We start from the raw sequence: 25652 nt of genomic DNA on the forward strand, positions 1-25652 counted from the left end.
AGACCAGAAAATGGAAAACAATACGTGTGGAATTCACTAATTCAAATAGAAACCAAAGGAATGACTATTTGGAACCTGCTTGAACTCACCAAAAACAAGTCACACCAGAACAACCAGTATCTCCTTTCTTTGATAAACTTATATAGCAGTTCCCTCTTATCCACGGGGGATACGTTCCAAAATGCTCAGTGAATTGCCGAAACTGCCAAGAGTACCAAATCCCTTATATACTATGCTTTTTCCTACATAGACAAACCTATGGTAAGGTTTAACTTCTAAATTAGGCACAGTAAGAGATGAACAATCATCACTAATAATAAAATAGGCCAATTACAACTATATACTATAATAAAAGTTATGTGAATGTGGTCTCTCTCTCTCTCAAAATATTTTATTGTATTGTATTCACCTATTTTTGGACCTATTTTTGACTGTGGACAACTGAAAATACGGGAATCAAAACTGTGAATAAGGGGGGCTACCTTATAGAAAGATAACTCGAGTGATAGTAGCATGATGTTTGATAGCAGTTACAATGCTTAAATAATATCCTGAGCTGAAGACGCTAAATGAGATAATAAATGGTATGCTGTAGGCTTATGTCTTTACTTTGCTTTTAAACACTGAAAAGGCAAGGCAGGTGGATCACCTAAGGTCAGGAGTTTGAGGCCTGCCAACATGGCAAAACCCTGTCTCTACTAAAAATACAAAAATTAACCAGACGTGGTGCATGCCTGTAATCCCAGCTACTTGGGAAGCTGAGGCAGGAGAATCACTTGAACCCAGGAGGCGGAGGTTGCAGTGAGCCGAGATCACGCCACTGCACTCCAGCCTGGGTGACAGAGCAAGACCCTGTCTCAGCCGGGTGCAGTGGCTCACGCCTGTAATCCCAGCACTTTGGGAGGGCAGGGAGGGCGAGGCAGGTGGATCACCTGAGGTTGGGAGTTCAAGACCAGCCTGATCAACATGGAGAAACTCCATCTCTACTAAAAATACAAAACTATTCGGACATGGTGGCACATGCCTGTAGTCCCAGTTACTCGGGAGGCTGAGGCAGGAGAATTGCTTGAACCCGGGAGACAGAATTTGCAGTGAGCCGAGATTGCGCCATTGCACTCCAGCCTGGGCAACAGATTGAGACTCTGTCTCAAAAAAAAAAAAAAAAAAAAACAAAAAAAAAAACACACACTGAAAAGATGTAGAACAAATGCTTAGATGTGATATTAATCAAGAGGGAGCAAGAGGGAGAGCTAATATTTTGCATGATAGAATAAGAAAACTAAACACTACTGGATACAGGGTCAGAAAAAAAAAAAAAAGAAAGAAAACAAAACCAACAAACAAAAAGTCTCAATAGAAGGGTAAAACCAAATCAGATGAAATCTTTTTATTGTAGACAAGATCTCGCTATGTTGCCAGGCAGGAGTGCAGTGGCTATTCACAGGCTCCATCATAGCACACAGTGGCCTCAAACTCCTGGCCTCAAGCTATCCCATGGCTTTAACGTCCTGAGTAGCTGGAACTACAGGCATGGACCTCCATGCTTGGTGTGAGATGACATCTTATAGGAATATCATACTTTACTTGGGACCAAAACAAATGAACAAACAAAAACAAAACTATGTACACAGATATAACAAACACAAAAGATGTGGCTTTTACCAATCAAAATCTTGTGTGATGTGGCTGCCAAAAAATGTGAATTCAAGCCTGGGCAACACAGTGAGATCCTTGCCTCTACAAATAAATTAAAATATTAGCCAGACAGGCCGGGCACAGTGACTTACGCCTGTAATCCCAGCACTGTGGGAAGCCGAGGTAGGTGGATCACCTGAGGTCAGGAGTTGGAGATCAGCCTGGCCAACATGGCAAAATCTCATCTGTACTAAAAGTACAAAACTCAGCTGGGCATGGTGGTGGGTGCCTATAATCCCAGCTACTCGGGAGCTGAGGCAGGAGAATTGCTTGAACCCGGGAGGTGAAGGATGCAGTGAGCCGAGATGGCACCACTGCACTCCAGCCTGGGTGACAAGAGTAAAACTCTATCTCAAAAAAAAAAAAAAAAAAGAAAGAAAGAAAAGAAAAAAATGTTTTTCAAGCTTGTTTTCAACAGCAAACACTTTCTCTTAATGCAAACATCTATAGAATATCAATATGAAATACAGTCACATGTGCCCCTGAGGTAACTGCAAGAAACTCCTAGAGCTCTGAGAAACAGCTTGAAAATCCTTGCCCTAAACCACAGAGCAAGTTCTATTCTCTTTTGTATCTTAGACTATTTGAAGTGGTAAGATCAGTTCTGGTTACTACACTTTAAAGCATCTTTGAAAATCTTGACCCTACAAAAGAATAATGCAAGGATCTGAGTTGTTTTAATTAATCATCATTTTAGATTATAATTTTTTCCAATAGTGTTTGAGATAAAACATTTCATATCTGGAATCTGGGTGTTTGTAAACAAACTGCCCTTCCTCGGTGACAGTGATTTACTTAGGGCAGCATGACCTCCAATGGCTCTGAATGCATTCCAAGGATCTGAAAATGTATCTCATTAAAAACCAGTAAAGGAGATGTTTTCCTCACTGTGTCATGAAATATGTTCTTGAAATATGTTCTCAAAACACCTGCAAATATCTGGAAAAGAAACCAGGACTTATTCCGTGTCTCCAGAAGACAGAACTAGAAAAAAGAGATAGTGCGTGTGTGTTTGTTAGGGCTGCTGTAACAAAGTAATTGAAACCGGATGGCTTAAAAGAAACCAAACATTTATTGTTTCACATTTCTGGAGGCTGGAAGTCCATGATCAAGGTGTCAGCAGAATCACGTTCTCTCCCACAGCTCCAGGGAAGAACCTTTCCCTGCTTCTTCCAGCCTCTGATGTTCCCAGCAATCCCTGGCATTCACTGGCTTGTTGATACATGACTCCATGACTACATGGTCGACTACATGGTCTTCTCCACTGTGTGTGTGAGTCTCTTCTCCAATTCTTAGGACACCAATTCTATTGGATTAAGGCCACACTCTACTTCGGTATGACCTCACCTCAACTAATGACATCTGCAATGACTCTATTTCCAAATAGGGTCACAATTTGAGGTACTGGGAGTTAAGACTTCAACACATCTTATTGGAGGACACGATTCAATCTGTAATAGATAGTATGAAGGCAGATTTCAGTTCTGGGAAAAAAAATTATTTATTTATTTTTTTGAGACAGGATGTCACTCTTTCTCCAGGTTGGAGTGCAGTGGCACAATGCAACCTCCGTCTCCCAAGTCTCTTTTTGGTTTCAAAAAAAAAAGTATTAAATTATTTTCCAGCAATTAGTTAATGGGCAATTAACCCACAAACTGAGTAAAATCATCACACTAAATATTTCAATATCATTGCTGCCTAAAAACTTCAGCTCCCATCTCCACTTACTAATTGACTGTATAAGCTACCATACTCAGTACAATGGGGGAATGTAAGCACACCTCCTTTTCTCCCAAACCTGCTTCTTCACTTTGTTCTTTGGTGAAAACTATCACCCTCAACATAGTGGTTATCTCAAGTATAAATGTACTGACTTTGAGCATGGATTTTGGAATTTGTCAGACTCAGGTTTGGGTTTTTTGTTTGTTTGTTTGTTTGTTTGATTTTTAAACAGTCTCGCTCTGTCATCCAGGCTGGAGTGCAGTGATCTTCCCATCCCAGCCTCCCAAGTAGTTGGGACCACAGGTGCACACCACCATGCCTAGCTAATTTTTATATTTTTGCAGACGTGGAGTTTCACCATGTTGCCCAGGCTAGACTCAGGTTTTAAATTCTAGCTCCATCACATTTAAAGTGTGTGAATTTGGGCAATTTGATTATGGCTGAATTTGTCCATTTTCTCACACCCTATTTCAAGCCATCATCATCCTGTCTTTATTACTAAAAGCCTCCTAATTTTTTTTTTTTAAGACAGACTCTTGCTCTGTTGCCAGGCTGGAGTGCAGTGACATGATCTCGGCTCACTGCAACCTCCCCCTCCTGGGTTCAAGTGATTCTTCTGCCTCAGCCTCCTGAGTAGCTGGAACTACAGGCATGTGCCACTAGGCCAGGCTAATTTTTTTTGTATTTTTAGTAGAGACGGTGTTTCACCATGTTGGCCAGGATGGTCTCGATCTCTTGCCCTCGTGATCTGCCTGCCTTGGCCTCCCAAAGTGCTGGGATTACAGGCATGAGCCACCGTGCCTAGCCAATTTTTTTTTTAAATTGAAGTATAATGTACAATAATCTACAAATAAAGTGTATAATTTGATGAATTTGACATATACATCTGTGAAACCAAGACAATCAAGGTAATGAACATATGTATCATTCCCAAAAGTTTGTTTCTTCCCCTTTGTAATCTCCCCTTCCCGCCGTCCCATTTCCCTATGCGAACATTTATCGAATTCTGTCACTGTAACTAAGGATGCGTTTTCTAGAATTTTATGTAAATAAAGCCATACAGGATGTATGCTTTTTGGCCTGGCTATATTCACTCAGCATAACCAAGATTTATCAGGATTCATCAACTTCATTACATGTATCAATAGTTTGTTCCTATTTTATTGCTGAATTATTCCCTTGTATGGAGAGTTGCTTATCTGTTCACCTATTGATGGGCATTTGGGATGTTTCTAGTTTGGGCAGATTACATAAAACATAAAATGTTTTCTGTTTCATATAAACATTAGTGTACGAGGCGCTTTGTGGACATATGTTTTCTCTTGGGCAAATAGCTAGGTGTGAAATGGCTGATTTGTATAGTAGGTATGTGCATAACTTTTAAAGAAACTGCCAAATTATTTTCCAAAGTGGTTATACAATTCTAAATTCCCACCTGCAGTGTAGGAGAGTTTCCATTGCTCCACATCCTTGCCAAAACTTGGTATGGTCAATGCAGTTGGTGTGTAGTGGGATCTCATCGTTTTTATCATTGTTTTTATTTGTATTTTGCTAAGGACTAAGGGTGTTGAGCAGTGCTCCACGTGTTTGCCATTCCTATATTCTCTTTGGTTACATATCAGTTCGTGTAAAAAAAACAAAATTGTCCATTACTTCATTGGGTTTTGTTATTGAATTTTAAGTTCTTAAAAAATTATAAATGGATCCTTTATCAGATATATCAACATAATTTGCAAAGATATTGTCTTGTTTTTATAGTTTGTCTTTTGAAGAATCCGTTTTACATTTTGATGAGTCCAACTCATTCTTTTAGAGTTTGTGTCATAGTTAAGAAATCTTTGTCAAATCCAAGACCTCAGATTTTCTCCTTTTTGAAGTTTTATTGTGTTTGCTCTCAATTTAGGTCTATGATTCATTTTGGGCTAATTCTGTATATAGTGTTAGGTAAGATTTTTGTTTTTTGCATATGGCTGTCCAAATGTTCTAATGCCTTTCGCTGGATGGACTGTTGTTTCACCCAGAAGTGCCTTGGCATCTTTTTTTGAAAATCAGTTGGCCGTATTTCTGGACTCTCTATTCTGTTCCATTATGTCTGTCTTTATTCCAATAGTTCATATTATAATCAATTCAAGCCATCATCCTTTGTCTGGATTACTGAAAAAGCCTCTTGGGTTCTGCTCCCATCCCCACATTCCCAGCTCTGTGACTCTTCCAATCCATTCTCCAGACTACAGCCAAGGCCAAGGTAATTTTTCCAAAGTGCAAATCTCATTCCACCAGTCCCTTTGCCCACAATATTACGTCAAAACTTTGTAACATGATTTTTGTTTTTGAGATGGAGGCTTGCTCTGTTGCCCAGGCTGGAGTGCAGTGGTGCGATCTCGGCTCACTGCAACCTTTGTCTCCTGGTTCAAGCGATTCTCCTGCCTCAGCCTCCCGAGTAGCTGGGATTACAGGCACGTGCCACCGGCCTGGTTAATTTTTGTGTTTTAGTAGAGACGAGTTTCACCCTGTTGGCTAGGCTGGTCTCAAACTCCTGACCTCAGGTGATCCGCTTGCCTTGGCCTCCCAAAGTGTTGGGATTACAGGCATGAGCCACTTCACCTGGCCATAACATGGTTTTTTACCATTCTAATTCAATGCTCCCACCACTGTTCTTTCTCATACCTGGGCCTTTGCAGTGTGTGCTTATACATGCCCTCATCTTCACTCTCCCACCTTTAACTGGCAAATACTCATCCTGCATTTCATCACATTCCCTGAATTCTTTCTTGGACTCCCTGTGTTGATTTTTCCTGCCTTGATGCTCACCCAGCACTCTGTGATTACCCCAGGACACCAAGTGTCAAACTGTATTTCAATTACCTGTCTGCCTTCCCTGCCTGATCATAGTTCCTTGAGACTCAGTAGGCATTCAATATTTAAATGAGTATAAAGACAAACAAGATAGGTTCTCATTCTTCAGAAGATCCCAAGTTATGCCAGGCAGATCAGCAAACCCCATCAGATCATGTCAAACTCCTCTAATGCTTTCTAGATCTGTTTATATTGTTTCTGCTGGTTGTTTATCATGGTGTCTTATTTCCTAGAATGTGATAACTTTATGTCCTAGGAAGAAAGTATCTTCCTCCAGAGAGGATTTTCATTTGCTTCCGCATGTCATCTCCTGAGGACACTGCCAGTCAGGGACCACACCTTAATCCAAGTCCAAGGTTTGACATTCCCTGAACCACCCTAGAGTGGGTGCAAATCTGAATCATGGCTGGTTTACTTAGCTGATCTTTACTATGAAGTAGACCCATTGGGTCTAGCTTTAAATTATTTCTTGGTGGGTGGGATGCTGGGGTAGTAGTGCAGGCTCCTTGTTTTAGGCATATCCTGGGCAACTATCCTTGTGATATTGCCCACACAGTGGCTTAGTTTCATAACTATTTCTTCCCAATTGATAAATTCCCGGAGGACAAAAGTAACTCTTAGTTGCTGGGCTCATCTCTCAGCTAGTGGAAACTGAAGGACCAAATAACTTCAGTCTTACCCTGACTCACAAGGACCTACATCATCCCAAATACCCTGCTCACCCTCAATCAGTCACACAGTCCTTTGTACTGATCTTCATGCAAATTCCTCTCCTGTCCTAGCATTTTGTACTTGGGAACTCTGTTCTTCCCTGAAACTCATCTACAAAGTTTACATTTTTCAGATCATGACAGTATGTTTATTTTTTTGAAATGGAGTTTCGCTCTGTCACCCAGGCTGGAGTGCGGTGCATGGTCTCAGCTCACTGAAACTTCTGCCTCCCAGGTTCAAGTGATTCTTGTGCCTAAGCCTCCCAAACAGTGGGATTACAGGTATGTGACACCATGCCCAGCTTTTTTGTATTTTTAGTAAAGATGGGGTTTCTCCATGTTGGCCAGGCTTGTCTCGACCTCCTGGCCTCAATGACCCACCTGCCTTGACCTCCCAAAGTGCTGGGATTACACGTGTGAGCCACCATGCCTGGCCCATGACGGTATTAAAGAAAACAAATTCAGAGGGTACACGTGCAGGTTGATTACACAGATCTACTGCCTAATGCTGGGGGTTTGGGCTCTATTGAACCCATTGCCCAAATAGCTAACACAGTACCCAATGGGTAGTTTTTCCAACCCTGGCACCTATCCCCACTCCCTTTTGGAGTCCCCTGTGTCTTTTTTTTTTTGGAGATGGAGTCTCGCTGTCCCAGACTGGAGTGCAATGGCGTGATCTTAATTCACTGCAACCTCTGCCTCCCGGATTCAAGCTATTCTCCTGCCTCAGTCTCCCAAGTAGCTGGGATTACAGACGCCATTAATTTTTGTATTTTTAGTAGAGACGGGGTTTCACCATGTTGGCCAGGCTGGTCTCAAGCTCCTGACCTTGCGATCCACTCGCCCAAAGTGCTGGGATTACAGGCGTGAGCCACTGTGCCTGGCCCGTCTATCTTTATGCGTTACAGTACTTTTGGCAGACATGTTTCTGTGATAATCAGAAACTATCTGCACCTCTTAAGGCTTGTAACATTTTATGATATGTTTTTCTATTTATTATCCCCCTTATTACATAAGCCCTTTGAAGATATATACTTTATCTGCCATCCTTCTTGGCACATGAAAGGTACACAATAATTATCTGCTTAATGTTGGTTTTTAACTTTATGTCAGGTTTACCTTTATGATTTTATGGTTCCTGAGATGTATTTAGTTTAAAACAATTAATTTGTGACAAGCAATTTGCCTGAGATAAAGATATGAGAAACACCTATAAAAAAGAAGCCAAAACCAATGAGGAATGATTAATGATTTATTTAAAAGTAATTTTCTCAAACTCTCTGGGATAGAAAGAGCAGGGTTCTGCTATAACACTTTACTCAGGTGGTGCTTCTTGATGTATGTTTCAAAATAGCTACCACCTAAGTTTCTTTGAGAAAGCTAGGATAAAAATACAAGTATAACCAAGTTAATTCAATACACACTTATTAAATGCCTATGTGCTACAGGTACTGTATACTAGGTACTGTGTGCTATGTGCTGGGGACACAAACACAATTGCCACACTGTCCCTACTGTTAAAAAGTTCAGGATAGATGACTGGTAGGGAGAGAAGAAAGGACATGGATGACAACCTTTCAGCTACCTTTGAAAACTAGACCTTTCAGGTAGAAATGCAGATCATGAACAGTCTAGCAACAGGGAAGAACATTAGCAGAGGACAGTGGAGGGTTGCATTGCTACTGCTTATGAAACAAGGTTTGTGGATGGCTGAAGAGCAGCCTAGGGACACCAAGGCCAGGTAGTGAAAGGCCCTAATGGTAACGAGACTGGAGAGAAGGTAGAAATCTCAGAGACATTTTAAGGTTACACTCAACAGGACTTGAAAAATGCAAGGAGAGGACTACTGAGTATCACTGCTTGGTTAACTAGGTTGGATGGGAATGTCATTAAATTATAGCAGGATAAAATAAATGTTTTCATTGGGGTGAATATGGAGACATAAAATTTTAATGTTGAATTGGCTATCTGCAGGATACAGCCATCTATATTAGGATCTTGTCTGATGATATATATTCACCCACATTAAGTCCTTGAAGGCCAGGTACACACATGAGAAGATACTTCCTATCTTGGGATAAACTTTCCTTATTATTTCCATAATCCACTTAACTGTAAAGGGTGTAGGGATTCCCACTTATGTATTCTGCATCACGCAGGCAAACATTAAAAATAAATCTCACAGGCAACTAAAAAACTGGTTGAAAGGGGCTCCCAACAGGACAGATAACCACTGTGGCTTTGAGCTTTATTATCCAAGTACACAAAACTCTTAGCTGTGTCACTTGATCCTTCAATTTAGCTTATGTTTAACTTTGTTATGTGTTATGTTAGTGTGAAAATCAGTGAGAAATATAGGGAGGACATAAACAGAATCACTTATCCAGAGTAGCTTAAAGTAGTGGAGAAAAGTCAAATCCTACTATGGAAAGTAGAAATTACTTTAAGGATTATAATAAAGGAAAAGGGCACCATCAAAGTACAAAAGAAGATGGTTCATATATTTATCTAACCATCTACTAACATAGTTGTGTAGGACGGCAGGAACAGTTTGAAACATGATCATTTTTATGGCAGAATGGCTGCCTCAATGAGGATTAAGGTGCTCCTGAGGCAAGCAGATCCCCTGTAGAAAAGAACACTTAGAAATTACCAGCAGAGCATATTTAATTCTTCCTGTCAGAAATAACAGACGCTGAGATAGCCCCTTCTTGTGGTTATTTCCTTCCTCTTCTTGCAGCTTCAAGAGTCACTCATTTAAGTCATTAGTGATCTGTTTGTATACTCCAGAAAGCATCCAGAAGTTCTTACAGTATGTCCTTAATTGTACAACTTGAAGTTCAGAAACATCGGACTCACGATAACTCTAAACAAGTGCCTGGGTCTCCATTTCCATCTTCTCTGAAAACGCTCAGTCTTTAATTGGGACTTATTAAAACATAAACACTAAAACTAGCTACATATTACATAAAGATGATGTGTTAAATAGATGGTTTGAGTGACTATCTTCATTCTGTTGCACTCATTTTGGAAATGGACATGTTCCTGTTTCTATAATCCTTTAAAATTCAGTCTTTTGTGAAGAGAAACTACTGTACAAATGAAGTTTCACATCATAAACCAAAAAGAGGTCTGGTATCTATCCCATTTAGTATTCAAGTCTACAGAAAAAAATCCAGTGACAACTGCTTTATTATTAAAAGTTATGAAATTCCATAAAGCACACAAAGTAATCTGCATTCAACTAACAAGTCTGATATATGTATTAAAAAATATATAACATAGATTTGTCTGTTTTAACATTTATATTCTATTTAAAAAGTAGTGACTTTACATATTTTGCAACTTGAATTTATAAAATATATACATCCACCCTACTCAAATCCGTAAGCATGAGCTTTCATTCCTATTAATAAAATGCACAATCTGTAGTTCTGAATAATAAAAGGAAAATGGTACCAACTAAAATGAACAAATTCATTTTGACCTGAACATGCATTTAGTTTTTGGCTACTAATCAACCCAATAATCCATTCAAATAATTATTTTACCTTGAGCCTGATCACCAATTTGCCTTTACATATACAATCTGTGGTTAACTATGAAGAGGTGCATTTTCATGGTATCTGACAAAATTTACCAAGTTCCTTATGGTAGATTTCAGGCTTTAAATTGTATGTTTCAGGCTTCAAAAGATGCAGGATTATTCAATCTTTCCACATACCAGAAAATCTGACAAGTGATGTCATTTCGAAATCATGTTTTTGCCTTTGAGAAAACAACTTAGAACTGTGGTAGGACCATCCTTTTCTCAAAACCCAGAGAGTGTATGTGCCAAGGACTAGAACAAGAACTGGATCTCTCCTTTTCCCAGTCAACTCCTTACTCACCATATTAAAACTGGAGTTATTGAGGTATGTTAAGATAGATCAGCTTCTATTCAGGCATTCCTTCCACATACTCAAAATACTCTGATATTTTATTAACAAAAAATTTTCCATAAAAAAAATAAGTCATTTAATCATTTTAGAGACTCATCACAAAATATAAGTCACAATATTAACATGTGAAAATTAAAATTACAATTAACATCTCACCAGGATCAAAGAACTCTAACTTCAACTTTCAGGATAGAGAGCCAAGTTTCAAGTATATGTCTAGATTCTACGTGCCTCTAAAGATAATAATGCACATAAACCTGTCTTAAATCAGCAAACAGATGAGGCATGGTGGCTTGCATCTGTAATCCCAGCACTTTGGGAGGCTGAGGCAGGAGGAATGCCTGAGCCCAGGAATTCAAGATCAGCCTGGGCAACACGGTGAGACCTCGTGTCTTAAAGAAAAAACAAAAAACAGAAAAAAAAAAACAAACTGCATATCCATTCAGGCATGGTGGCACACACCTGTAGACTCAGCTACTCGGGAGGCAGGAGGATTGCTTGAGCCAAGAAGGTCAAGGCTGCAATGATTGTTCCACTGCACACTCCAGCCTGGGCAACAGAGAAAGAACCTGTCTCAAAAAACAAAAACAACCCCCACACAATTTATGTTGAGAAAGCAAGTTTCCCACAAATTATTTTTAAAAAATGATTCCAGGCTGGGTGCAGTGGGTCATGCCTGTAATCACAACACTTTGGGAGGCTGAGGTGGGCAGATCAGCTTGAAGTCAGGAGTTTGACACCAGCCTGGCCAACATGGTGAAACCTTGTCTCTACTAAAAATACAAAAATTAGTCAGGTGTGGCAGTGCATGCCTGTAATCCCAGCCACTCAGGAGGCCGAGGCAGGAGAATCGCTTAGACCCAGGAGGCGGAGGTTGAAATGAGCCAGATTGTGCCACTGCACTAAAGCCCAGGTGACAGAACAAGACTCCGTCTCAAAAATAAATAAATAAATAAATAAATAATAAAAATAATAATCATTCCACATCTCAAAATGACTTAGAAATTTAAATGGAAAAATAAATAATTTGCTTGGGCAATAATTTGGCTTTGGGAGAGTCCTCATCCAAAAATAACAAAATTTCCTTAATATTAGTAGTGAAGAACTAATTACAGCTAACAGCTCATTTGCCAAGCAGTCAATTATTCAACAAATGTAGCCATCTACTGACAAACTGAAATTAGTATCAGAAATCCATGTATTTTATTTGTAGGTAGGAGAGCCATTTTACATTTTTCAAAAATTCATGGCATAATTTTAATAATCTTCCTTCTGTAGATTCCCTAACTTCAGGAAAAAAAAAAGAGAATAAATTAGAAGTGAGAAAAGGAAACTGTGGAAGACTGATACACTGAACATCTGTGGGAAGAGACAGAAAAATAGGAAGAAAAAGAAAGGACAGATTTTTAAAAATTTAGAAAAAACTGCAAAGAGGATTGGGGCCAGTTGGTGCAGATTAAAAGACACCTTCTTCACAGACCTCAATCATGCACAGGCAGTAAGGGCATTACTATAACACAGAACAGTATAGTAGCTGATTTTGATAATGAATTCTCAGAAAATAATATGATTAAGCTTCAGTTCTTATCGAAAAGCAATTTACATACACAATTACAAACAATTGCAAATTTTAAGCATTCAGCTAAGATATGTACAAAAAAATTAATGAACATGAGATCAAGAAATATAAGCAGCAGTCACCATAAAGGCTTAGAACTAGTGACACTGAATTCTTTATTTAAAAAAATTTTTGAACACACAGTACCTCCTCTTCTCTTCTATCTTTAGGAAGAAGTTATAACAAGGTTTAAATATCTCAATTCTGAAAAACAATAGGCTTTTAAAAAATAAGACTTGATTACCAGAAACAAGTAATATGTAGTTACATAACCATTTTCATATCACTACTCATTTCCATTATTTACCAATTCATCTTTGACGCAACTTGGAAACAATTAAGCAGTCACTAGACACCTGTTTTAGAATCTGAAGAAATTACTATCCACCACAGGAATCTAATGATGTATATATTTGCATATATTTAAAATTTCATAAGGGAAAAAGTAGTAAACTATTCTAGTTACTTTATACCAAATATTGATATTCCTAGTCAAAACAACAAGGATTAAGATCTTTCTCCAGGTGAACTGTTGACTATATAGAAGCTATTTCCAGCACTTTCTTCTGGGGATTAAAAATGCTTTATTTCCCTGCTGGCTAACATGATAAATTATATATTACAAGTAAGTGCTTCAGAAGTGAATATTAATTCCTTAAGAGAACAACCATAAAGTGTATTTTATAAAAATTCTCTTAAAAACTGAAAACAATCCTTCTCTTTAAAACCTATGGCATTAATCCCTACTTGACCAAAAAAAAAAAAAAAAAAAAAAAAAAAGGGAGGGCACCATGTTCATGATCTAAGCATGCATAAATAAGGAAGCAAATGTATTACTGTCTTAATAGAATTTGGCAAACCAGAAGAATGGCCTAAAAATAAATAAATAAATAAATAAAAAAAGAAAAGTGTACATTATCTTCTAAGTATGAAAGTCTAATTCTGTAGGCCTATGTAGCAAATAGTGCCCCACGAGGAAATGCAGGGAGGGGGCAAGTAGCATATCCCTATATACATTTTCTTGATATTCTGGTTGTCTTTCAACAATGCATTACAGAGAAATATTCTTTTTATTATTACAAGCCATTCATTAATTGCTCTGTAGAGCAATGACTCAGATAAATGTCCTACGACTTTTAATAATGTAACTAACATATAAATTAAATTTAAGTACAAGGAGTTTTCAATGATTCCTAAATTTCAAGAGAGTGTTGTTAACCTGATTATGAATTTTAAATGTTTGTGCTCCTATATTTTAGGATATTTCACCTTATTTTCTTCTCTTTAAACCGTAAGATGTACCGAAATTATTTCATTTTCTTCTACTTTCCTCTGTTTCATTTTAGTTTATGGTATTTATATGTAGAGAGAGAGGTATGTTAAAATATTGTTATAAAAAACTCAATTGAGGCTATATATGACCTATTACTCTATAGTATAGCATTGTTAATCTTTGACCCAGTATATTAATTCCTTTGGTGAATAAATGTCACCGGTCATTTCTTTATAAAAGCATTTTAGTAAGAGAACCAGCAATATGGAGAGAGATTTCTCCCCAACCCCCAGAAAAAGATCAAGTCAAACGGTAGTGTAAAGCAGTTATGTAAAATATGAAAATACATAATTTACAGCTGCAATTTTCATATTAAAAGCAGTTTAAAACTCTGAGTAATTCAAAGACTTTCTGTCTTGGTTAAACAGGTCAACTAATAAAACTGACAGAGATCACTGTGAGAATTTATATTTATCTAGTCAAGACAGAACAAAAATGTTTATAATTTTTTAAAAGTGGTAATTGTTAACTAGCGGTATATAAACAGTGTCCACAATTTGGTGGCTGGCCATGGTTTTAATTTTTTTTTCAAGTTATTTCTATAGCAGACATATTTTTGAAGTCTACCCACCCCTGAGTTCAGCAATTATACTTTTAGAGTGTAAAATTATATGCCCTTAATTAACAACATGTACAAAGCTACAAAATGTCATCTATACAGATTAAAAACAATTTTAAAATATTTACCAATTATTGATTGAATGGTTTTACTGGGGTACATATTTCAAACCTTTCAGCCAACTGGCTTTTAGTTTTAAGCCCAAATTGATTCATATATTCACTGCAGGATATTTCAAAAAGAGTGCAACAATAAGGCATTAGTAAAAATAACACTGTAGTAGAAACAGATTTTGCATATGTGAAAAGGTAATTTATAAAATACATTAATCACTTCTTAAAAAGAACTTAGTTGCAGTATCATTAACTCACATGGTACTGAGAATTGGACCTTTCAACGATTTTTTTTTCTGTAGAAAATTTTATCTAACTGTAAGCAAAGTCTTTTCAACAACAACAAAACAAAACCCTCCAGGAAAAACTATATGGCTGTGTGAGACAAATAAGCAACCATTTGACAGCGATTTTTGCCTAAATTTTAAAATAAAAATGTCCACACTCTTTTGTTAAAACATTAAGCCTCTGTCAAAAATGTATTTCTTATTTTAGGGTACAGGATTAAAGGACAAGATGATACTTACAAGTAAAGAAAATTTACAAGAAAAAACTTAACAAAAGTTTTTCAATAAAAGTACTGTAACATTCAAACTTGACTTATAATAAAAGAAACAAGATTGCAAACAAAAATGTTTACGGGTTTTCCAAACATAAATAAATGAAATAGTGTTTAGGCAGTAGGGCTCATGCTGATGGCTAGCAGGAAGTGAACAGAGTGTAACCTACTTGGAAAAAATCTTTAATGTACAAATAACAAGCCCAAATTATGGACTGCAGCAATTTAATCATCACTGCCATTTTTCTTACTTCCAAAATAAAGCCTTGATTAAACCATTCATACCCTATATTACTCATACCTTTACTTCAGAGATTGAGGAACTATATACAACAAATGAATTTATTTTCACCATAGGGATAACATATTGTACCTCTCTGCCAATGTTACTTGAAAATCTTCCATGTCAAAACAACTTGACAGTAGATATAAACAATTCAATAAATACGCAATGATCTTTCATTACAGTCCTTTAAAGGCGCATGTTAATTCATGCTGTTAACCTTAGGATCACAGTGCATAGAATCCAAATATAAACAGTTGGGGTGACTTTTAAAGTAATGTTGGATCCCTCACTTTATTTATATTCCCACTATAACCGACAAGTTCATTTCATAGGCCCTATCATGCATTAATCATTGAGTGGCAGGAGTTAATGAAAACTTTTCCTGTTACAACGTCCATTGCCGGCAATGAACGTACCAAAACCGCCAAGGAAGTCATTGTTATTGCACAATACATAAGGACCTGGAGCTTTTCCAAAAGCTTAAAAAAATAAAAATAAAAAATGGAATTATATTTGACGTTTCCTGACACCTGCATTAATACTGTATGACTAATAAAAGCATGTCAGTTGCCTGGACTGAACCAGCGATCAACATGCGCCCAGAATGCACACAAGTAAAAATGCAGTAAAAGGAAGTAGTCTTCATTGCCTATAGGTCACTTCCAGTCAAAGGTTAAAGTTCAAAGACTGAATGATCAAAGTGCTCATTTTCTCAGTAGGACTATCTTCTGGCTAGGAGGATGATAACAGTGGCATCAACAAGTATCATCTTTAAGAAAAGGAGAAAAAAGATAATTAAAAAGTCAAGCATGTATAAGTAAATTCTACAAGTTTGTTTAATGTAGAAATAATTTCAATTAGCAAGAAGTACACAGTTTACATGTCTGATCTGCCTCCCCCAAACCTGTGAATACAAAGTGTAATCTGTGTTCAATTATACAGTGATAAACAAATTAAGTTTTATTCTTTCAGAGAAATAGTTCCCACAAACCTTAAAATGATATGTTATTAGTACATTCTATTTAAAATAATAAACTGATATGACATGTTAGTACATATTCAGGATGTATTAATCTTAAGAGAATTATTTTATGGGCAACAAGTTCACATTGTAATGAGATAGGACGTAAACTCCTGATCAACAGTGCCACGCTATTTAACACAGAATAATACACAATTTGTCTTTAGACTGTGAAGGAAGTAACCTTTCTTTACCAATGAGATACAATCTCCAAATCAATAAACAGTTAAGATTAATCTCTCTTTAGAAAATAAGCTTTCAGGCTGGACATGGTGGCTCACACCTGTAATCCCAGCACTTTGGGAGGCCAAGGCAGGCAGATCACTTGAGGTCAGGAGTTTGAGACCAGCCTGGCCAACATGGTGAAATCCTCTCTCTACTAAAAATACAAAAATTGGCTGGGCATGGTGGTACACACCAATGGTCCCAGCTACTCAGGAGGCTGAGGCAAGGGAATTGCTCGAATCCGGGAGGCAGTGGTTGCAGTGACCCAAGACTGCGCCACTGCACTCCAGCCTGGGAGACAGAGGGAAGCTATGTCTCAAAAAAAAAAAAAAAAAAGGAGAGAAAATAAGCTTTCAGCAAGTATAGATACATATGCAAATGGGGTCATTATTTAATAATAACTTCTGGTAGTCTCAACACATATATATGTAACACAGACAACTTTAGAATTCATTATTTATTTTATAAAATTTCACGAAACATATCTGAAACATTTATTCTGAGGATGTTATTCTTCAGAAGGAAGCTACATAAAGAAACTAAGACTGGTGGCCAAGAGTTGTGAAAGCACTCAAGGAAAAATTCTGAAATCCTAGCCAAAATATTTTACAAACTGTCTGATATAGTTTGGGTATCTGCCCCTTCAAATCTCATGCTGAAATGAGTGATCCCCCATGTTGGAGAGGGGCCTAATGGGGAGGTGTTTGGGTCATGGGGGCAGATCCCTCAGGAATGGTTTGGTGTCCTTCTTGCAGTCATTAGTTCACTTGAGATCTGGCTGTTAAAGAGTCTGGGACCTCCTTCCTCTGTCTCTTGCTCCCTCTCTTGCCATGTGACTTGCCTGCTCTCCCTTCACCTTCCACCATGAGTAAAAGCTTCCCGAGGCCTCACCAGAAGCAGATGCCGGCACTATGCTTCTGTAGAGTCTGCCAAACTATGAGCCAAATAAACTTCTCTTCTTATAAATTAGTCTCAGGTGTTTCTTTAGAGCAACACAAAACATTAATACACTGTCTCATGTTAGAATTGATATACCGCTAATTAAAAACCAGTAAAATCTGACTTCTAAGCTGGGTAAACTCAGAGTATTCCAAACAGACTAGAGTTTAAAAATAAATCATCCCTAATTCATTAGATGCCTTAAAATAAATAAGAATAGTATCTTTAAGAAAACAAGTAGTTTATATCCTGTAAGGTTCACTCACAATTTTTTTGGCAATGCAAAGTGGCTCACGCCTGTAATTCCAGCATTTTGGGAGGCTGAGGTGGATGAACTGCTTGAGCCCAGGAGTTCAAGACCAGCCTAGGCAATATGGCAAAATCTTGCCTCTAAAAAAATACAAAAATTAGCCTGGCATGGTAGTGCATGCCTGTAGTCCCAGCTACTTGGGACGCTGAGGCTGAGGTGGGAGGATCGCTTGAGTCTCAGAGGTTGAGGCAGCAGTGAGCCGTGATCCCTAGGCAACACCGTCTCCAAAAAAAAAAAAGGGATGTTCTTTAAATTATTGTGGTACTTGGAACAGAGAACATATACTTGTTATGGATATAAAACAAACTTAGGAATATGAAGAAGTTCCTTAAAACATCACTTCTGCAATAGAGTAACAATAGGGTTGGTCCCTAAAACTAACACTAAAACTAATCATACTCAAATCTCTAAGCTAAAAGACGGCACTAAATTCTACCTAATATGTCAAACTACTGAGGATAAATTTTAAGGTGATACAAGATAACAATGTATACAATAAGAAAAGTGACAGATAAAATTCAATTTGAACATAATGTTATCTAGTTAACTACCAATAAACTTGTATCTCCACATGCCATCTTTGACAGGTGGTAGCATAAATGCATCTTTATTAGCTTGTTCATTTTAGTATAGTGGGTTTCTGCAGAATGTGCTACCAAAATGATTACGGTATCTTTGTGAAGCTATTTTCCATATCTCAATCCCTGTTATGATACTACCCACCTAGTTTTGAAGAAACAAATGATCTATAATAGCTAGATCCACAGGGACTTGTGGGATTACAAATCCATGATGGCTATATGTAATCAAGAGTTTATAAGCAAATTCTAAGTATAGATACAGGTATGAGCCAAAGTCACGGCCATCCTTTTTCTAAATAGGATGGTCATAACTAAGAAGCAAAAAACTTATCCATTAGTAGAAAGAACACAGTTTGCTAGCCAGAAGAAAGTGTTATTGGATACCAGGACAGACTAACCCCCCAACCTAAATAAATAAATAAATAACTGAGTAAACCCATTTTGGGTCAAGACAAATACCACAACAAAAGGTGGTAAAAGAATGGTGTATTTAATCTCTTGGCTAAAGTATTTATGACAAGACAATGGCTTAAAGAAAAATCTAATATTAACCATTTATATTTTTCCTGGAACTTCAGAAACCTTTACTAAAATTACACTTTCAAATATAACATACAAACTACCAGTTTCAAAGAGGTGACACCGACCATGGCTAACTTCACTGTGCTTCTGAGAAATGTAAATGAGAGAGAACTAGATTAGAAGAAGGTCATTTAGTTTTCTCCTGAGAATAAAAACTATCATATAGTTTTCCAACTATCATGGAAACCCATCTCCTTGTATGTCCCCAGAGACAGAAGACTAGAAAAAGAAGGAACACAGTAATATAGGTCAGTGGATATGAAGTGTATGCTACCTCCAAGAAAGAAAAAATATTTAGTTTTGTCTCTCAACAATTTAGGGAATTAAAATTTTCCTTTAATGAACTAATTCAAGAAATATTTCAAAGTAGGCAGACAACAGACTTGTTAATCAGCAGGAAACAGAAGCACAAACAGAGTAAAAGTTTAGACTCAGGAATTTAGTAAATGGTTTTGTAACTCCAAAAGGTAGTACAAATAAAAAAGTTCACAACACAGGTAAATCTATGGACAGCAACTATAAGGCAGGAAGAAAAGGAGTTTGATACTACTAGTCTGAGACAATTTTATGCTCCTGCCCTCTTGTAGTCTTTATATGCTATAGAAATATTCCAGCTGAACAGAATCAGCATGCAGTCCATGGTTTTTAAAAACCAGTATTCCTCTACACCTCCCCCAAATTACAGACTCATTTTGTTGGATATGCCATCTAAACATTATAACAATTCATCTCCTATGAGCCTAGGTCTCTGAAACCAACCTTCGACAGGAGCCTTAAGTTACATGGGGTGAACATCCCTAAATCCAAAATCTGAAACTTTTTAAGCATCAAAATGACACTAAAAGTGGAAAATTCCAGACCTGCCCTCATGTGACAGGTCAGAGTTAAAACTTTGCTTCATGCAAAAAATTATTTAAAATGCTGTATAGGTCCAGTGTGGTAGCTCATGCCTGCAATCCCAGCACTGTGGGAGGCTGAGGCAGATTGCTTGAGTCCAGGAATTTGAGACCAATCTGGGCAACATAGTGAAATCCCACCTACACCTCCTGCAAAATATACAAAAATTAGCTCGGCATGGTGGTACATTGCCTGTAGTCCCAGCTACTTGGGACACTGAGGTGGGAGGATCACCTGAGCCCGGGAAGTTGAGGCTGCAGTGAGCCATGATCGCACCACTGCACTCCAGCCTAAGTGACAGAGATTCTGTCTCAAAAAATAAATGAAGTTTTATATAAAATTACCCTCAGATTATGTGTTTAATGTATATGTGAAACATACATAAATTTCATGTTTAGACTTGGCTCCCATCCCCAAGATAGCTCATTATGTATATGTAAATATTTGAGGAAAAAAAAAAGAAACCCAAAACACTTCTGGCACCAACCATTTCAAATAAGGGATATTCAACCTATAGTTTATAACTAACCATTCAATTTTCTAACACTTTAAGGAGAATGGTTCCAGCCAGCCACAAATCTGTCCTCCCCTCTGTGGAAAGCAAATCATTTATGAAATTAAGTTGTATATGCCTGATACTGACCTCAGAAAACAAATGGACCATACAACTAATGGACTTTAGTTGGCTACCTCACTGAAATTATTTTTATGGTCTCACAAAGAGACATGTTCAAAAGATACTTTCTATCCTTCCCAAGAACAATCATCATGTCTGTTTTATGATATAGAACTTTGAGGCCTCAATCATTCATTTATTTGTGCATGGAACTGTAAGCAGATCTGTTTTCTAAGGAAGATTCTAGCCCTGAATCATAAAAAAAAATCCTTAACCCATCTGTATGCTGAGGTGAGTTGTCTATTTTGCGTACCTATTTTGGTTAGGCTTCTTTATTTTTTTTTAACCCTATTCTCCCTGCTCAATTGATTATTCAAAGCATAAGAATCCCCTCCCACTCCCCAACTGCCTTAACTGGCAATGGCAATAAATAAATTTGCATTTCAAAGCAGGTATGACTTCAATTTCTTAGTGAACAGAAACCATAAAGGAATTCTGGAAAACACATTGATAGTCAACTTCAAGTAAGTAATAAAGAAATGTGTAGTCACTATCAATACAACTTTTTATTTAATATATCCAAAGGCCTCTAAACACTAATGAGGTGACTTTTTACATGGTAATAAATCACTGTGTGGTAAGTAAGAACCTCAAAAGAAATAAATATAAGCTATGATGCATACAAAGACAATACCAGTGGGGTAAACTGACTGGCCTAATTCTTAAAGGATTCTAACTAATAATGTAGAAAACCACAAATTTAAGCTGAGAGAGGTCTCTTTCAAGAACTTTAACACTGGTATCTGGCAGCTCAGCTTTAGCATGTCAGCAGAGTCCTCCTCATATAAAACCAGGAAATGAAGTGAATTTCAGATTTGTTGTTTTTCATTAACTGTGACTCCATCCTGCATGAAGCATCCAGGAAGTATACATATAGTCATTAATCTAAACCAAACCTCTCTTGCCTCTTTGCTTAGATCTGGCAAACACCGACTCACCTTGACCCAAGTATGCCGGGAAGCACCACACAGGAGAACTGTGGAGCTTGAGACCTGAGGTATACAATTCCGCTTAGTTTCTAGAAACTGAAATGCTAAGTGTTTATAATTCTATAGAAATGTTTATCCAATTCTTAGTAAGCCTTTGTTCAGTTTCTGAACTTTCTGCCTAGCCTTGAAAGTCACATAAGGAAACTGGCCTGCTCTGTAATCCTTTGAAAATTAGATGATGCTAAGAAACATCAAGAGTCCATATGTCTTGGTAACTAGGTCTTATACTGGAACTAAGCAGTATAACACTTAGAGCTAAGCAGAAAAAGATACGCTGACTTGTGGAAAGTTCTAATAAAAAAAATTAATGTTACGCTTTTTATAAGTGTATGATTATCTTTGATAAGATTACCCAAATTTACCTATAATGCCAGGACAAGCTATTATTCACATTGACTGTGACTGCTATTCTGATATATATATAGGAGAAAAGAGCATGGTGCGCGCCTATAATCCCAGCTACCTGGGAAGCTGAGGCAGGAGAATTGATTGAACCCAGGAGGCAGAGGTTGCAGTGAGCTGAGATCGTGCCATTGCACTCCAGCCTGGCAACAGAGTGAGACTCTTGTCTGAAAACCAACCAACCAACCAACCAAACAAAAAAATTAAATTAATTATAAGGGGAATGAAGAAGGACTGATGAGAAAAGGCAACACAGCTGAAATGTATTAGCTTTTTAAAAGTGAAGGAAAAAAAGTGAAGGAGAAGTTCAAAGAAGATTCTCTGTAGCCATCCTAGTTGGATGACAGAACAGTTGCTTTACCATCTCAATGTATAACAAATATTTCCATTCCTTGATTGCTATGAAACTCATTTTCAAAACAAAATTGTTCCTTAAAGGGAGAATGGTGGAGGGGAATGATTCAAACATTCAGTGTTCAAGCAAGAGGAGAAAATATATTAAGAGATAAGAATGGCCATCGCCAAATCAATGAACCAAGGATATTTTAAACAGAATTATCTGTAAATGAAAAAAAAAAGTTTTATGTACCCAGGATTGGGGACTGGACTAGAACAGTCATAATTCAGGAGAATAAGAATCCAGTACCTTTTAAAAATAGCTCATTTGCATTGAGGGGAGAGGTGAAAGAGGAAGGGATAACTTTAATCTGATTTATTGGAAAAATGAATTACTGTATGAACTTCAGACTATTTTACATTATGTGAAAGGTTAATTTGGTTTGAAAGTCTATTTTTGTTGGTACTTCTTGGCTTACTTGGCGATTATGCGTCTCCAAACTACATAAATAACATAAATATAACACCAATTATAGCTTCCCTTCTTTTCTCCAAGTCTTACAGCAAATATATATAATCTTCAAATCAAAATGCTAAAAAGTTACTACAAATTCAAACTGCTTACCATGATACCACCATTTTGTTTTCTTTGGATTCTTGTTACATGTTCGCACATAAAAAGAATTATCTGGTGGTCGTCTCTGAAACAAAAAATAATTTAAATACGTAAGTCGAAAAACAGAAAAACTAAGAGGGTGACAGTTTTAATAAAAGCTTAAGCAAGATTAACAGAATGCGTAAAAAACATATATCTAAAAGAATAAAAACTATAGATGTATTCCAGGAAATGTGTATGCTTAACACCTAAATTTAAAAAAGGCATAATAAGGGTGTTTGAGTGTGGTCTGTGTTAGGTTCCAGCCTGGCCAACATGGTGAAACCCAGTCTCTACTAAAAATACAAAAAAATTAGCTGGGTGTGGTGGTGCGTGCCTATAATCCCAGCTACTTGGGAAGCTGAGGCAGGAGAATTGATTGAACCCAGGAGGCAGAGGTTGCAGTGAGCCGAGATCGTGCCATTGCACTCCAGCCTGGCAACAGAGTGAGACTCTTGTCTGAAAACCAACCAACCAACCAACCAAACAAAAAAATTAAATTAATTATAAGGGGAATGAAGAAGGACTGATGAGAAAAGGCAAATTCACATAATTTAACATAAATTCACATAATTTAAACATAGCCGGGAGTGGTGGTGGGCACCTGTAATCTCAGGTACTTGGGAGGCTAGGGCAGGACAATTGCTTGAACCCAGAAGGTGGAGGTTGCAGTGAGCTGAGATGGTGCCACTGCATTCTAGCCTGGGTGACAGAGTAAGACTCTGTCTCAAAAAATAAATAAATAATAAAACAAAACAAAAGGCCAGGCGCGGTGGCTCACACCTGTAATCCCAGCACTTTGGGAGGCCCAGGCGGGCAGATCACGAGGTCAGGAGATCGAGAACATCCTGGCTAACACGCTGAAACCCTGTCTCTACTAAAAATATTTTAAAAAATAATAATAATTAACTGGGCGTGGTGGCGGGCGTCTGTAGTCCTAGCTAACTCGGGAGGCTGAGGCAGGAGAATGGTGTGCACCCGGGAGTCAGAGCTTGCGGTGAGCCGAGATTGCGTCACTGCACTCCAGCCTGGGAGACAGAACCAGACTCCATCTCGAAACAAACCAAAACAAAACCAAAAAAACAGAAAAGTCTACTAAACTAGATTTGTCTGGAGAAGTATAGCAACGTACACACCTCCACAAAGAACTATATTTTTACTGTAATAGGATACCATCAAAGATAGACCAGAAGATTCAGTTTCTAAACAGTATTTAAGAGAAAAAATGGGAAAAATATATATTGGCATTTCTGCTGTAATTGGCCTTTCTGCTGAACATATGCCCTGACTAGAACAATATGAGAAATATATGGCAGCTCTGCAAGGGAGCTACCTCAGATAAAGCGATGCCAACAACACTGAAGATACATTATGGAAGAGATTTTTCCTGAAATCTGTTGGATGCTGACCAGAGAAAAGAAAATGTATACTCTCTACAAAGACTTGGAAACATCAAATTTATATTAAAGCTATATTAAAGTTTATAGATACTATGATAGCTATCCTTAAGTCTCCTTTATGCCTTTCAGAATCATTCCAATAACTTGATTATTTTCCTATCATTAAATATTTTATAGTGTATATGCAGAATTTATTTTCAGACTTAAATCTGCTTAGTTAAGCTAATGAAAATGAGAGATTAAGGGAATCCTTTCCTCTACCTGAGGCTAATGAAAATAAGTGAATTTGGTATGACATCATTGAAGGAAAGTCTAACCAGAAAGCAATGGTGAGTAGGACTCTGTGATAGCAGGAAGGAAAACAGCTAGTTCATTTGGCATTTCTAAAACTCATATATGTAACTATCAGCCTAGTTGAGCCTCATAATGTTCTTATGTGTTAATATTAATAGTAATTTTATTTAACAAAAAGAAATATTAGAGCACAAGACATTCAAGGTATTTAAGTGTTCCAAGTTAATCTGTGCACACAATTTGAGAAAATTCCTAAAAAAATGAATATTATGAAATTAGATGCCTGACTACTTCAAGGAAGGGATGATTCTACAAAGTCAAATCTATGTTCATATGGAATTGGTATTACTAGAGCAAATAATTTCACAAACTCATTTTAGGTATGTATTGATTAGAACCCAAGAATCATCAGAAAACTCTTCAAAAAATACATATTTAGAAAAAAGAAATACTCAATTCTATTTGCTTAAATCATTTATCTCCCTGACAAGTGATCAGGGAGATATAGTTCTTGGAAAAGAAACTATACGAAAGATGTCTTACAAAATTGTTTTAGGAATGGAATACAAACTGAAAAGTTTGAACAATGTAAGTATATTATAAAGGCATGCGAATAAAGTGAAATTTACTGAAAGGCCTGTGATCTCAATATCAGAAATTATCTTTAATCCACTGCACTCTAATGGCATACTGGATTTAAATACCTTCAGCTTATGGAACCACTCCTGATTGTTTAAAAGGAAACTGGAATAAAAGAATTATGACTAAAATTTTAAACACCTAAGGTAAAATATTTTAATAGCAGTAGAATTAACAAAGTAAAGCCCATAGAACCATGTTCACTACAGAATAAAGTTTACCTGTTTTAATAGTAAAATGTGTAGGTAGGTATTTAAAATACTTTTCTTTTTTCTTTCTTTTTTTTTGAGACAGATTCTTGCTCTGTTACCCAG

At 37.2% G+C, this 25652-nt stretch overlaps 1 protein-coding gene across 5 annotated transcripts in view; it reads right to left on the reverse strand.

The window, feature by feature from the left end:
* Nucleotides 1–2837: 2837 nt before the first annotated feature.
* Nucleotides 2838–25652, reverse strand: part of UBE2W (ubiquitin conjugating enzyme E2 W) — an 84787-nt gene continuing 61972 nt past the window's right edge. For 3 of the 5 annotated variants that reach the window (XM_015145506.3, XM_015145507.3, XM_077942310.1), the window contains 2 exons: nucleotides 22976–23051; nucleotides 12105–16161 (listed from right to left, as the gene is read on the reverse strand). In XM_015145506.3, coding sequence (XP_015000992.2) covers nucleotides 16148–16161; nucleotides 22976–23051 — 90 coding nt within the window. In that variant the 3' untranslated portion in view covers nucleotides 12105–16147. Of the gene's footprint in view, nucleotides 3147–12104; nucleotides 16162–22975; nucleotides 23052–25652 lie in introns of those variants that run through there. The other 2 variants (XM_077942309.1, NM_001266510.1) reach the window with 2 other exon arrangements.

Source organism: Macaca mulatta, chromosome 8, assembly GCF_049350105.2.
Source record: "Macaca mulatta isolate MMU2019108-1 chromosome 8, T2T-MMU8v2.0, whole genome shotgun sequence".
NCBI lineage: Eukaryota > Metazoa > Chordata > Mammalia > Primates > Cercopithecidae > Macaca > Macaca mulatta.